General features: G+C 41.3%; 1 protein-coding gene across 2 annotated transcripts in view; it reads right to left on the reverse strand.

Annotated features, from left to right (window-relative positions):
- LOC103474364 (A disintegrin and metalloproteinase with thrombospondin motifs 8) overlaps window positions 1-13,998 on the reverse strand; it is a 62,589-nt gene extending 48,591 nt beyond the window's left edge. For both annotated transcript variants that reach the window (XM_008425251.2, XM_008425250.2), the window contains exons 1-2: window positions 12,303-13,998; window positions 5,443-5,682 (exon numbers count right to left, since the gene is read on the reverse strand). In XM_008425251.2, coding sequence (XP_008423473.1) covers window positions 5,443-5,682; window positions 12,303-13,067 — 1,005 coding nt within the window. In that variant the 5' untranslated portion in view covers window positions 13,068-13,998. The remainder of the gene's footprint in view (window positions 1-5,442; window positions 5,683-12,302) is intronic.
- Between the last annotated feature and the right edge of the window lie 672 nt (window positions 13,999-14,670).

Consider the following 14,670-nt stretch of genomic DNA (forward strand, 5'->3'; position numbering starts at 1 on the left):
TGTGCTTTATATCGACTGATGTATGAATACAAGGTGGATTCATGTTGGGGCAGTAGATCCGGTATAGGAGGGGAGGGGTGGGAGGGATTTCTCTTGTGTGTGTCTTTGTCAGTTTTTTGTTTGTGATTTATGTAAAAAAATAATAATAAAAAGACCTTGATTAAAAAAGATTGAGCAAAGTACTAACTAGACGTTATACTAGCAGCTCCTATGCCGTTGGCGACTGGTGTGAACGTCTCCGGGCTCAAGTTGCGTTTGTAGGTTTGAAAAATAGATTACGATGTGTTAACGGCACATAAAAACTGTTTTAATTGCAGAACGAGGTTGCAGAGGACACGATAAGGGAAGTGAAGGAAACTCTGGTATCAAATTGATGCAGGAGTATCAAAGAGTTGGCCATGTAGGTAAAACACGGGGCTTGCAGAACATCCGGGACCCAACTAACTGAAGCCGGCAATGCACCCAGATGTCCGCCCATGCTGCCGGGCCTGGGTAGCATAAGTTATAATATAGCTCAGATGACAAAGAATAGTGCACTGACTAGCGACAAATAACTAATGTGAAGCAGATGGATAACTGTGGTGACCAAACGACCCGTTAAAGATGGGCTGCACTGCTCTGCAGTTGAGTGCGCATGCGTCTGCTATTTATACGGAAGATRTCCCTCCATGTCTGTCTGGATTCTAACATACGCCTTGCAGCTCTTACGCAACAGCTGGTCACTTGCTGAACTAATGTTATGTTTAAAGGCGCCTCGGAGAAACAGGTGACGATGTTTTAACTAAGTCGATGTTCGGATAAAAGTCCTTAGACCTTAGAACTCGAATGGCACATGAATATATGGCCAACATGTTCGGGAGGGGATAAACTAATGACAGGTGTCTGCGTTAAGAAGTATTGCGAAACTCGAATGAGACATGAGAACTCTACGTCTTACCCTGGTGGCCTGAAACAGGCGTAGTGAGGGAAAACCAGAAAGGTGTTGCTGAGCGGACTGACAGCTGCCATGCAGGAGAGGGAAACCGTAGGCATTGCTGATCCATAGCGTGGCGCTGGTGTGAAGGAGCTGAGGCGAAGAAAGACGGTGCGGGTTGAAACGGTGGGATCACGTGTCCGCTTGGCAGAGGTGGACCGTGGAGTAGGTGGTGAGGGAGATGGAGAAATCCCAGTCGGGCGAGAGAAAGGGGGAGACGCTACTTGAAATCATCAAGGAATCTCTTGCATCTGAGGAGCGTCCTGACAGCCCGAGACGGGCGTAGAGGGGGAAATCCGGAAAGGCGCTGACCATGACGGCATGCGGAAGTGAGAGAAGCTTGGCAGGCGAAGTAAGACGGCCTTTTGCTGCTTCCATCAAATCCTCTCTTTTGATTCTGTCGTCTTTCTTTACTTGGCATCTTTAAACAGGCTGCCACCTCCACGTAGAGCTCCGCAGTTACCTACCTTGTCTCACTGACTGTGCGGGAGGTCATGCGTCACGGGCCAATGGTCAAAGTTAACAAGGTGACCAGAGGGCTTGTTATGTTTTCGGAGGTGAATCGTGGAGTAAGTGAAACCCCAGGCAGGTGAGAGATAGGCGGGAGAAGCTGCTTGAAATGATCGAGGCTGGAGCCTGGAGAAATCTCTTGCATCCGAGGAGCGACTGAGGGGAAAAGAAAGGACCAATGCAGGATGAGAGGTCGAAGGACGGGGAATCACGAAGCTGTGGAGAAGCTGAGACGTGCTGGCTGAGAAGCTGTGGCGTGCAGATGAATGGATTGAACGCAGCTTGGAACAGGCTGACGGCTTGGGTGTGGATCCTTTATGCAGAGCCTGATTGCTGATTGAACGCCAGACGTCGATGGGCGAATGGAGGAAGCGCAGTCTTCCAGTCTGAACTTCTGCTTTAGCTCCATATTAGCAGTCTAGTGCCCAAATGATTAATTCAGAAATTCCTAGAAGTAGAGAGAATTTAGAAGGCTTCAACATTCAGAGAAATATCTTTTTCTTCATTATCACAGTGTTACCTGCCACTCAACTTCTCATAACTCCCATTGTCAGAGGTGGCTCGTGGAGTGGATTTGCCCATTGTGTTGGGCAAATGTTCATTTATTCATTCAGCCACTTTAACAATTCTAGATTTATTAAGTTGCCTACTGTAAGTCTATGAGAACAAACAACTGTCTGGAATGACCTTTGGTGGTGCCCCGGTCAGCTGTCCACAGCCCATACATGACTGATTCAGCCCTCACATTCTGTTGCCTGTTGACAGTGTGGAAGCTGGAGTAATTTATGAAGTCTGTTTGCACGCACCACACTCATTCAGAAAAAATGAATTTACATGACTGCATGTAAATATAGACGTAGTCATGAACAGTAAATACGGTACTCTTTATTTTTTTCACGTCACTGTAAGTCAGTAAGACCCATACAGTTGCTCTTCCATTCACACTTCAATCTGGCCTTCACATTTATGCATCCAGTGACGTCTCAGCAATACATAAAATACAAGTGGCTCAATTGCTATGAAATATTCCAGCTGTCAACAGAGAACACTGAAGTTCACCCACATGGTGAAATATGAGTTCAATCAGAACATTACTTTGGAATGATATTGGTAGCACCTTTATCGGTTTCATGTCCTCCACATGCCTAAAGGCTCCCACTGAGTTACCTCATATAGACCATTTTATTTTCCAAGGCTACTTTAAATGCACCTAAATTAAGAATAGTTATAAATAATTACTGTTTCCACAAATTCTGGCACATATGGGTAGCTTCCTGTTTTTTATCATCCTCAGTAATGTAGCCAAGATTCACAATTTCAAAAATAAATCATATTTAAACACATGCCCCACATCTGCACAGTCACATTTTTACCGATAGTACTGGCTAGCATTAATAATTACACGTAGGATGATTTCTATTTGACTTTTTTATCAGTTTGGTAACATGACAAAACAATCTTGACCAGGGGTTGTGGTTCAGTTTTCTAGCCACACACAAATCTGATTAATGCCATAAATCACTCAAATAGAACCTGTCTGACATCCATCCATCCATTTTCTTTACACCTTGTCCCTTAGTGGGGTCAGGAGGTGCTGGTGCCTCTCCAGCTAACGTTCCAGGCGAGAGGCGGGGTCACCCTGGACAGGTCGCCAGTCTGTCGCACAACCTGTCTGACAATATAAAGTAAAACATCATTCCCTGGTTCATAGAAATTAAAGAATAGATGAAAAATATTACTGGAAAGGATAACAAAGTCAGTTCTAAGGCTTTATGACTGCAGCAAACCACAGTGAGAACCCGGCTGAGCTAGTGGGAAAAAAATGGGCCTAAACATTAAATTTAATTTCATTTATCCGGTGGGGACAATGCACTTTAATTGACATTTCTGCAAATGCACCAGAATTAGCTAAACGGCTATTTTTCATCTGTTGTCCCTGGACAATGCTCAGTTTGTCTTGCTAAAAACAAAGAATAAAATAATTAATGATACAAGTTGTGTCAGTAAATACAAAACATTCAATCAATACAGTAAATACAAAACAACACAAATAAACTGCAAAACAATTATAAAAAAGTATAAGAAGTAATTCAAACTAAATTAAATTATACTTGCTAGTATCCATTTGGATTGTGGGAAATGAAGGACTTTGTCACACAAGAAATGTAGGTAATCAGTAAAGTTGACTATGAAATCTCAAMAGCCCATAGACACCAAATCCACCATAAAGGGTCCCAGACAAGGTATCTGGGATCCTTTATTTATTTATGTTGAGATCAGAGCTAATGGTCCAATGATTCAACAATAGAAAAGAGAGACTGGACAAAAATGGCATCCATGGTTGAGTTTCAATGCAGAAATAGCTACTGAAGAAGAAAGAGCACAAAGTTCACATTACGCACATTAATGTCTCACATGAATCAAAAAACGATGATGATTTTGAAAACATTTGGGGAAATATTCTCTTGACTGTAAAGAACTATCTGGAAAGCATGAGTCCTGCTACATTTGTCATGGATTTTAGAAAATGAACCTCAGACTGAGTCTAAAACGTACTGGTGGTTTGATAGTATGTGGGTGCCGAGCTCTGTTTAGTCCACTTTAACCTCTGGTTTGTTGGCCTAGAAAGTCCAGTTCATTTGTGGAGGTGTGAATATGCAATTGAACTCTGGTACAAACAGAAAAAATGAACTCTGGTCTGCCTACAAACCTCAATATGGGTACAGTTGAAGTGAACTCTGGTGCACTTTGAATGCATATGTGAACACCAAGCAAACTGAAGACCACTCCAAATGCAGGAATGAATACAGGGCAGGGCATTCTGGGTAAATACAACCAAAATAAACATGCAAGTCTAGCGCTTGTGTAGAAAACTGGAAATTATTTAAATTAACTAAAATAAATAAACAAAAAAACTGAAACAACAAATAAAATGAATTATAATGTCTCTGTAAACAAAACCATCCTTCAAAAAAAGAATATTTGAGACCAAATATCCAGTTTTTGAGAGAAGAGAAAAAAATCATGAATCATGCAAATAGACATTTTTAATTTATCATGCCATTAATTGACTTATTACTTATTGTGAACAAGCTAAACGCTAGCGAGAGAAATGGCTTGTAGTCTTTAGCCAAAGACAAAAGAGAAATCCTACAACCTTTTAAATCTGATGCTGCTCCATTTTTGTTTCCATTTTGTGAAGAAGGAAGTTGTGCTCAGTGTCTTCTGAGGTTTTCCTGTTATTTCCCTAAGTGGTTCTTGGTGCAGCGCCACCACAGGCGAGGGGGGGAACCATTTCTTCAAATGGTTTAGATCGTTTAGCACAGTGCAGTCTGGAAGAGAACTGCAGCAGCTGAAAATGGAACAAATGTTGAAGTTTTGGTCCTCAATAGAACCAAATCTACTGGAGGCATGAAAATGCCCGAAGATCAAACTGTTAAGTGGACAAAATTATATGTGAAAGACGCTAGTCCTCCTTTGAATGAGCCAAAAAATGATGGTATTGGACTGTGAAAGTCAAAGACTTAAATCTAATTTCACTTTATCTGATAGCAGTTGTTGCCATCAACACAACCATTAGTTAGAGTTACGGGTTGGTCTGGATATCTGCTACAAGCAGTTGCCAGATGCAGAATGTGCCTAATGGATGTGATAGACAACATTACTAATTGCTCTGTTATGACTTAACCTGAATGCTTGGCTTAAAGCTATTCCAGAAAGCATTTCCCCTGAGTGCATTTGAGACTTTTTAATACATCCCCAAGCAGATCTTAGCTCAGTGATTGACTGATCCCTCCACTCATGATACCTCACTTCTACTTTCTGATGCCTGGCACACAGTATGCAGCAGTTCCATCTGGATTAAACCATATTCTGAGCAAATTTCACTAAAAGCATAGCGTAAGGTAAAACCCTGAGCTCATCACAAGCACACAGCAGACCAGTGGTCCACCTCTCACCTCTCTGGTGAACAGCATTGCCGTGTCGTAGTGCTCAGGATGCCTTTGGCTTGGTGGGTTGAAAAGCTGCTGCCAGGAGCAGAAGTTGCGCAGAGCTACGCCTCCGTTGCTGGACAGCTCCGGTCCAGCCTCCTCGTCCTCCACCACCAACATCTTCACCACCACTATGTTCACTGAGTTCTTGATGCTGGGGTGCTTGTACAGCTGGGCCACCATGGACATGAGGGTGAGGATGTAGTGCTGCAGAGAAAAGCAAAAGAACAAGTTGCTTCTTTCCATTTAGTAAAATTATAATGTTGTGTCTTAGACTTCTTCTGAAGTAAACAATGTTTTTGACACAATCTCTTGCTTACTAGTTATGTCTTATAAGTCATTATTTAGTATGTGTTACACAGAGTCTGCTTTATTTAAGTTGAATGCATGAGGTTTAGTCAAATACAACATATTTTTGCTTGTTTTATTAATGAAGTATGCAACGTTTATATAAATGTAATTTTTATATATTTCTTAAAGCTTTCACTATGTCATGACAGTATAACATGAGATAGGTCATCTGCAAAAAATGTGGCTYCTATTGCTGTGTGCGTGGTCTCTGCTGTGCTGCAGCTGGTTCCCCACAGCAGAGCCTGCTGCTGTGGGGAAGAGCAGGTTCTGCTCCATTTGATCACATTTCTCCTACTATATCATCATGACAGAGAAAAGGTTTTAAAAAATATGCAAAAACACACATTTTTATAAAAGTTGGACACTGCAGCTTTAATGCCACACAGCAAATTCAGAAGTGTYAGATTTCCAGTGCAAGTGTGGAATGTTAAGAATACAGTGTTAATTCAACAACATGAGTGTTGGTGAGTGTTAGATTCCCTAAGGAGTTTGCCCAGTCAAGTGTTGATTTCTAACTCAACACTCAGTCTGGTGTTGATTTAGATAGCTTATATAGTAGGTGCCCCATTGTTGACTCTTGGTTGCTAAAAACTTTACCAGACTGACTGATTTTAGTGACATAKTGGGTGTAAAATATTGAATAAAATGTTGTGCCACATGACTGGCTTTATTTTCACTCTTATATTTGACTTTATGACACACAAAACTACAAATTAATTGTTCTTATTGTCGCCAGGTGCATTCTGGGTAAAGCTTGTCACAAACGTCATCATCAGTCACTTGGCAACAAATAGCAAACTAGCTAGAGCTACAGAACGTTAACATGTTTTGAATTTGTGTTGTTTCATCATTAGTGACCAGTATCCTGATGTTTCTGTTCTTCTCTTGGTTTGTTGTACTTCATGTCAGATGGATTCAAAATGGCAGTCGCTCTCTGTGGTGGTGAAACTTGTTAGCTCCGCTGTTGCGGGCATGTCCATGTTGTAAAGTTAAATTATCGTGAGCTTTATTATTTGGGCCCGGTCATTAGCCCCGCCCCCGGTCATTAGCCCCGCCCCCTGGCCGGCCATCTTGTTCCGCTACAGCGTCATATGTTTGCCTGAAGACTGGAGGCAGCAGTATGGCGTCTTGTCTGGAGCTTATTATAACAAGGTAAGTTCCATGTTAAAATTATCATGTTTTTGACTATTTCTTATGGAGGCATTAATTTTCTGTTTGCACGAGTATTGATTCATATACACAGTTTGCTTAACGTACATTTATTTGTTTGGATATCACGGTATATATGACTGTTTATTATCTTAACCTAACATTGAAACTGTCAGGAAAATCTGGAGGCCATTTGAATTAGCATTATTTAGCTGTGGGGTCGTTTTCTTTAAGTTTTTGGCTGTAGACTGCAAAACGGGGGAGTGGCTGTGCTCTCCCCCAAGCCACAGGCTTAGATCAAACCTGTGGCTTGATCTAAGCCACAGGTGTCAAACTTCAGTCCTGGAGGACCACTGTCCTGCAACAGTTAGATGTGCCGCTGCTGCACCATCTGAATGCAATAATTAGGTGATTAGCAGGACTCTGGAGAACAAATCTACACAATGAGGAGGCAATTGAGCCATTTGACTCTGGTGTTTGGTACCTGTGACACATCTAAAAACTGCCAAAATGTGTTTTCTTTGTCAGTGTGTCATGTTGGTGACTGAAGCCTGTTATGAAGACTTCAACATATTTCTTCAGACAGGTTGGCACAACTTTTAATGCTGTTCAAATTTTTTTCTATAAACTGACTCATTTCTTTAGTAATTATTTCTGACTTTTTTATTCTTTGTCTTGTAAACCAGGTGGGCACAGTAATTTGAATATGATGGTCACACAAATGTGAGTCTGATTAGTTTTGCTCACACTACTTTTAAAAAATGTATTTATTATCCTAATGTTTCTGCTATATTTCTTGTTTTTCCTCCCAGGCTGGAAGTCTTCCTCCTGCATGTTGGTGAAAACAAGAGCAGCACCAAAGACACTTCACCATCAGTGATCACAAGACCATCCATGGCCGCTTCCAGTGAACTTTCAAAGCTTCACCTTCAGTGCAAAGCACCATGAATGTATGAGCTTTGTTGTATATTGCTGGGGTTTGAGAACCACAAGAAGTGGGGGTTTATGTCTTCTGCTAGGTAACTGGGGTTAAGAATGGGTAATGGAGTTACATAAATGTATATTTCGGTGATTTACCTATTGTAGAGTACGGAGAGGGATGAATTCCTATGTCTGAGAGTAACAGATTTACAAGGGGAAGTGAAGTGTACGGAGGGAAAGAAAGAGGAGAGAGAGAGGATTCTGGGAAGGGGAAGAGAGAACGAGAGCGGAAGGAGAGAGGGGAAGAAAAAAGGAAAGAGGGATTGGAACCATACGAAAAACAATCGTGTAAAACATAGTTGGTGAGTTAGAAATAAGATTATACGCGGAGTATAGTTCACAATTGAGTAATGGGAAGCGAGGACTGTTACTAATTAGAGGAMACTACAGCGGAGCCCGTTTTTGGGTAACGCAGCAAGATGGTGGGGACGTTTCCCTAAAGATAAAGAAAGCTACAGGAATCCTGCGTGGAGACGCTATAGGAAAAGAAAAAAAAAGAAAGTGGACTCGCGAAGCAGCGGTGACGGTGAGGACGTCGGCGGAGCGAGCCGGTTTCTGGGGTCCACCCGGTTCCAACAAGAGGAACAGTAACAAGGACTTTGCGTTCGTGTCAGCGAACTCRAACATCAACAGGCCTGCAACGGAAGCGTCAACGGGTATTGGACTGTATGTGTGAGAGTGTGGGCCCTGTGTGCGGAGATGTGTGAAGTTATATGCTGAAATGGGAAGTTGGTGTAAGTTTAAGAACTGTTAATGTTTGTAAATGTATATAAGGGGTTATAGAGACTGATATGTTAAATTCCTACCAACGTTCAGGGTAGAAGAAGCCAGGCTAGTTTGTGTGTTGAAGATAAATAAGAAAAGCAACTTTGTGCGTGGATGTCTGGATTATTTAACTGGGAAGGTAAAAGAATGACAACAGTAGTGGAGTAATGGCTACTCATATGAGGTAAACCTGCGTGGTATCTACCTGAAAATCACAACCCAAGTAGCCACCCCGCAAGTGAGTTAAAGTTCTGCCCTGAGAACAGGTGATGGAGCAGTGGGGTGCTACATGTGTATTTGATTTCAACTACTGTGAGTGTTGATTCAACTCTATCACAAATAACACTTTCAAAAGTGTTACTTCTACACCATCCAGTGTGAACCTATAYAGACACCTTAAAGGTGTAAAATTTAACTCTGTAGGAGTTGATGGAACACTTCCAAATTTGCTGTGTAAATGCATAAAGATACAGATTAATCACATGATGCTCCCATCTTCTTAAAACTACAAGGTAGCAATGACTATTGTTAGATAGATCATTCTAATACTATAAAGTCATGGCTTCCCTTTCAGCTTCTAATGAGAGCAGAACATATTGGCCTAAAGTCAGTTAGAATGTAAAGTCAGAGGCACGTGGAGAAATCAGACACTGATCAGCTCTAAAACTGGGATGTCTTGTCATGCCACGCCTGGAACGGGTTTTCAGACACTAGAGGTCAAATGATTTGCTTGCTGACTGGGAGTGTGTAAGAGAAAAAGCTGGAAAACATGCCATGATGTGGCTGACATCACTTTTCAGAGTCCCACATAGAAAGTTTTCCACATCTACATGAACAGCTACAGGTCGGGGTGGGGGGGGAGGGGGGATTTGAAATGTGTGTTTGTATTGGAGAGTCGCTGGTGTAAGATTTAGTTCATCTGATCCTGGTTGTGTAGTTGCCTAAGAGGGCTTGGCAGCCGAGGACGGGGCTAAATGCAAACAGACAGAGCTTGAAGAAAATCTGCTGATTTTGTTTTGCTTAAAGGCAGCAGAGCCAGGATCTTCACGTTACATCATCCTTCAGTGTTTTATAAGGATTTTATGTTGCAGGTCAACACAAAGCAGCTTCTAATAGTGAAGTGGAAGAAAAGTGCTGTAAAACCACACCTTTTTATCTTTTACTAATTGAAAAAAATGAAAAATGTGGCATGCATTTTACTCATCTTCCTTTACAATGATGCCTCTAGAGCCAAGATGTGTCTGACTTAATTTCATATATATGTGCACACTGTAAAACATTTAAAGGTGGTTTAACTTGAAAATAAAAGTCCACCTGCTGCCTTGAAAATGCAATTAAAGTCAACAAGAAAATTGTTTTGGTTTTAACTCACAAATTAAAGTTCATAAAGTTGATTTAACAACAAGAGTCAAGTTGTCTAAACATTGTTTTTTTAAAGTTAATTAATATTGTATTGAGTTTTAACTTAATGCTGCAATTTAAACCAAATAATTATTTCACAATGTGTAAGAAAAAACTTTCCTCTCCTAGTTAAAGAGAACACATATCGCAATTATTTGTACTCACAATATCAAGTTAAAATAACTACTTATTTTACTTCAGAATAATTTAAACTCTTGAATTGCATGAACAAAATTTCTGATCTGATAATGAATTTTATTAAACACCAAAATGAATTCTGCTCATAAACGTTTAGTGTGAACAGGACATTATCCTCAAGCTTTGCAAACTGTCAGTTGCATTAAAATGAACATTTGTCTTAATAGCACATAATAGTCCCATCAGTGTAAAACACGGAGCAGCGATAGACTACAGATCTTAATCGCAGGGCAAATTTTTATACTATACCGTTTATATTGTGCATTCCTTGTGGGGAGGTTCAATATTTGAATTGAATCATGTTCATGCATTAATAGACACAGWGAATATTGAGACTGAAATCAAATTGAGAATCTGTTGCATCCAACCTGACTGAGCTTCAGGTGTTTTAAAGTGGAGAAAACTTTGAGCTTGTGGCACAGCTCAGCGGTTGGTGAAGCAAGCTGTACATAAATCAGATTTAAACTTTGTGAACTTTGGCTAAAGTGATAAATATTCAGACAGAATACCTCTGAAAGCTCGCAGTGTCAGCAGAAAGCTGGTCAATGTGCAAACAGAGTTCCTTCACAAGCTCCTGAGACCTAAATATAGCCAACATGCGTTTTATTTCATTTCATAAAAACAAACAAGACACTATGTATCTTTTTCCGTGCAGCAGAAAACTAAAACTGCAAATACCCAATTACTAGACCAACTATTGCATGTTGGTCTGTCACATTAACTTAAATATTATGTAATGTGGAGAAGTTCAATGTGTGTCAAACCCTTTACAAAGAACTTGGTCTTCAAACTGGTTAAAGCCAATATCTATAGATATCAATATATATCTATAGATATCTATAGATATCAATATATATCTATAGATATCTATAGATATCAATATATATCTATAGATATCTATAGATATCAATATATATCTATAGATATCTATAGATATCAAAAGAAATCAGAGCATCAGATTTCTTTTCTGATGCTCTGAAAAGAAAATGGCCTTCAATAAATCTTGCAAACCCCATGAATCTTTTGGGATGATGGTGAAGCAATGGCGCCAATGTGTGACAAAGCTTAAAGGAATGTGCTCCAGCATTTTTTGCGTTTCTGTTGCCTGACTCCTCTCAGCCTGTGGAGATCAGCAGCCCAACGATTTCCTCTCAGCCTCGCTCTGCGTCAAAAAGCACCTTCTATGAAGCAGCCGAGGAAAACAAACCGATGCCTGGTGTATTTTCTTCCAGCATTGAATTCAGGCTCAACAGATGGGTTGGGGGAACCCATCTGTTGGGTTCCCCCAACCCGGTTCATAGACAGACCCTAAGGAAAGTTAGCGAGATATTTGACGAAAGTCAGGTTTCACCATCACATTAACGTTTGCAGGTTGTGACATCAGTTAGAGACAGTAATTGGTGTGTTTGACCCGTTTTGTGAAAGTGTGGATCATAATGATTAATCATTAATCATGGCTGAAAGCTGCACAAAAAGGTTCATATCGCTTGATTTTAGACTTTATGTATACTGACCATCAGTCCATTTCAGAACTCAGTCTGAATTTTTCTGCTTTTTTTTAAGATTCTAAACAGAATGTCTTACCAGTCTGGACTCTGACAACCAGACATTCCTCAATCCTGGACGGAACCAGTTGTGACGTGACTATTAGTTTTTGGGGGAGGATGTTTTGGAAAGAGGAGCTTCTCAAACCAATAATCACTTTAAGTCTATACTGAAACCCAATTTCTTTACATTTAAGCAGAGACTGAGCAGAATATCTTGGTTTTCATCACATAGTTAATTTGGTTTATTTATTTTGTTCTTATGGTCCCTTAAAGTTTTCTGTATTGTTACTGGAGCTGTCTTATACACTGTAAAGCAGGTTCATCAACACTTTGATCTGTAATATGCTGTTAAAATGGGTTTTTGATTTTTCGGGAAAGCTCAATCTAARAGCTGGAGTTGACCGTGAAAGAGAGAGTGATCTCACGTCTCCTGACCTTTATTTCATCTCCATAGAAGTGGGTCATGGTCGAGTCTGCTACGGCCAGGGTTTCTATGAAGCGTGGCTCTGAAACGAAGCGTCTCCGGCGAGCTTCCCTCCGTGCTTCACTGCCGCGGTGCGTAAAACGTTCCGCTCGGAGCGTCTCYGCAGCGCCATTAAACAGGAGGGGAACTCCGCGGTTCTCGGCGAGTCTCCTCCTCCTGATCACATGCAGCTGCTCGGCAGAGTCCGGCCGCTGGCCGCTGCGGAGTTTGGGCTCGATCAGATACTCCTTCCCGTCCGTGATGAAGGAGCCGAAGATGCCCGAGCATAGGCTGACCGCTACGAGCGAGTTCTCGTCCTGACCCACGTTTCCGGAGTAGAAGCATCTCCGCAGGCGTCCTTCGCTCTCCTGTGTCCGGTTCTTGGAGCCATTGTGGTCAGAGCGCAGCCCGGGCTGGGCACCTGAGGCGCTGCGTAAAGCGGCGCTGACGCCCTGGATGTTGAAGGCCGGCGACAGAAAACTGGTGTCTGGGATGAGGTTCAGAGTCAGGTTCCTGCCGAACGCCTTGAGGGTGAAAATGGGGTTTTCTTCGCTTCTCTTCCAGAAGCGGCCGCCGACTCTGCCGTTAATCCGAACAGGTACAACATCCTCCGACTCAAACTGGGAGGCAGCTGCTGCGTTGACTAGGCAGAGGAGCAAAGAGACGAAACGCGGCGTGATGCGCATCTTCTGACACAAGACGCAGAGAGCTGCGGAGACGCAGAGAGCTGCTGCCATGGGGGAAATGCAGCTTGATGTTTAGGAAGTTATGCGTCCTCCCCAGTCCAGGGACTATTATCCTTAAATCTCTTACACTCCCAGGCAGTGTCTGTCTATGAACCGTCTGCGTTAGTCTTTCTGTGTTCCTCTGAACMGCGCTGCATTCTGGACACATCASGGGTATTTATACGTCTTGCTCTTCCCTCGGACATGACGGGGGTTTATTTTTGATATCCGTTCTTGCTGGAAATTCTCCTCCCACCAGCACTTCACGAGAAACTCACGGAAAAAAAGTCATCCAATGAGAGCGGGCTGACTCTCCGCCCTGCTGCCTGGCAGCGGCGGGACGAGGCGACGCGTATCTGGAGTTTATTTTGGAGGCGCGTGAGAGTGTAGCAAACAACGCGCGCGCGCACACACATGTTTGTGTGGCTATCTTTGTGGGGACTTTCCATTGACTTACATTCATTTCTACAGCCTAACCGTAACCATTACATTCTCAGAACCTTCCCATCAGAGTCCGAACATTTAATAGTTTCATTTTTACATTCATCAAAATTTTTCTACAAACATGAAGCAAATGTCTATCAAACATCTGCAGACCACATCTGTCGCTTAATGGCATTTTATTTTGACAAATGTCTGAAAAAGTTCATTAAAGTTTACAGACTATGGACAATGTTCCCCAAAASTCAAAATGATATTGATCACCAGTTCATGCAATTTCCACAGCATGAGGCTGTACATGGTGACATGGGCCTCACTGCCAATGAATAGAACGTACTGACACAAAACTCAATTTACTCCAACACAACTCTCTGCTGTTTGCCCAGATAAAGATTCAATCACCTGGAATGCACGTGACTGAAATATCAAAGTAAAAGACATTTTGACGTTATTTGACTTCATTCAGGAAATAACTATCTGACCTCTTGGGGGTACAGCTATTACATTATAGTGAAATGTAATAGCTATTACATTTCACTATAATGTAATAGCTATTACATTGAAATAAATATTTAAATATAATGTTTGCATACATGTTAATTCGGAGATGGTAAGCTGATTTTTGAATAGAATTTTTTTAAGTAGTAGAACAAGAATGCAAAAATAACGTACCTCATGATTTTACAGCTAGACACTGAATTCCACACCCCTAATCCCAATACACACGTTCTATTCAGAATCGGAGCACATAAAAAGCAACACAAATACTTCAATTATGTGACATGACTCAATGTTCCACAAAATTCCCTTTATTTTCTAATATTTGATGCCCATTAAAATGTGTTCTATACACCAACATACGTGGCTCGATGGTTAACTTAGTGGCAACAGCTTAAAGGGATCCAAGATTAGTTAGACATGTTGGCCTAAATAAGTTGCAATTTTTCTATTAACTAATTAATTGCTGTTTGTGATATGCCAAAACTCATAATTACTTAAAAAAAGATCTCTTTTGTTATATTGTTCAGCCATGGACGTCACCATTTCTTCACCTGCTGAGTTGATGGTTGATGATGCGTTTTGGTCCATTCTGTGCTCCAATCTACAGACAGGAAGGCAAACTTTACCTGAGTTATTGTTTATCATATTTCATTTGACTGGCATAATTTTACAT

The sequence above is a fragment of the Poecilia reticulata genome, linkage group LG13 (genome assembly GCF_000633615.1).
Source record: "Poecilia reticulata strain Guanapo linkage group LG13, Guppy_female_1.0+MT, whole genome shotgun sequence".
Classification (NCBI taxonomy): domain Eukaryota; kingdom Metazoa; phylum Chordata; class Actinopteri; order Cyprinodontiformes; family Poeciliidae; genus Poecilia; species Poecilia reticulata.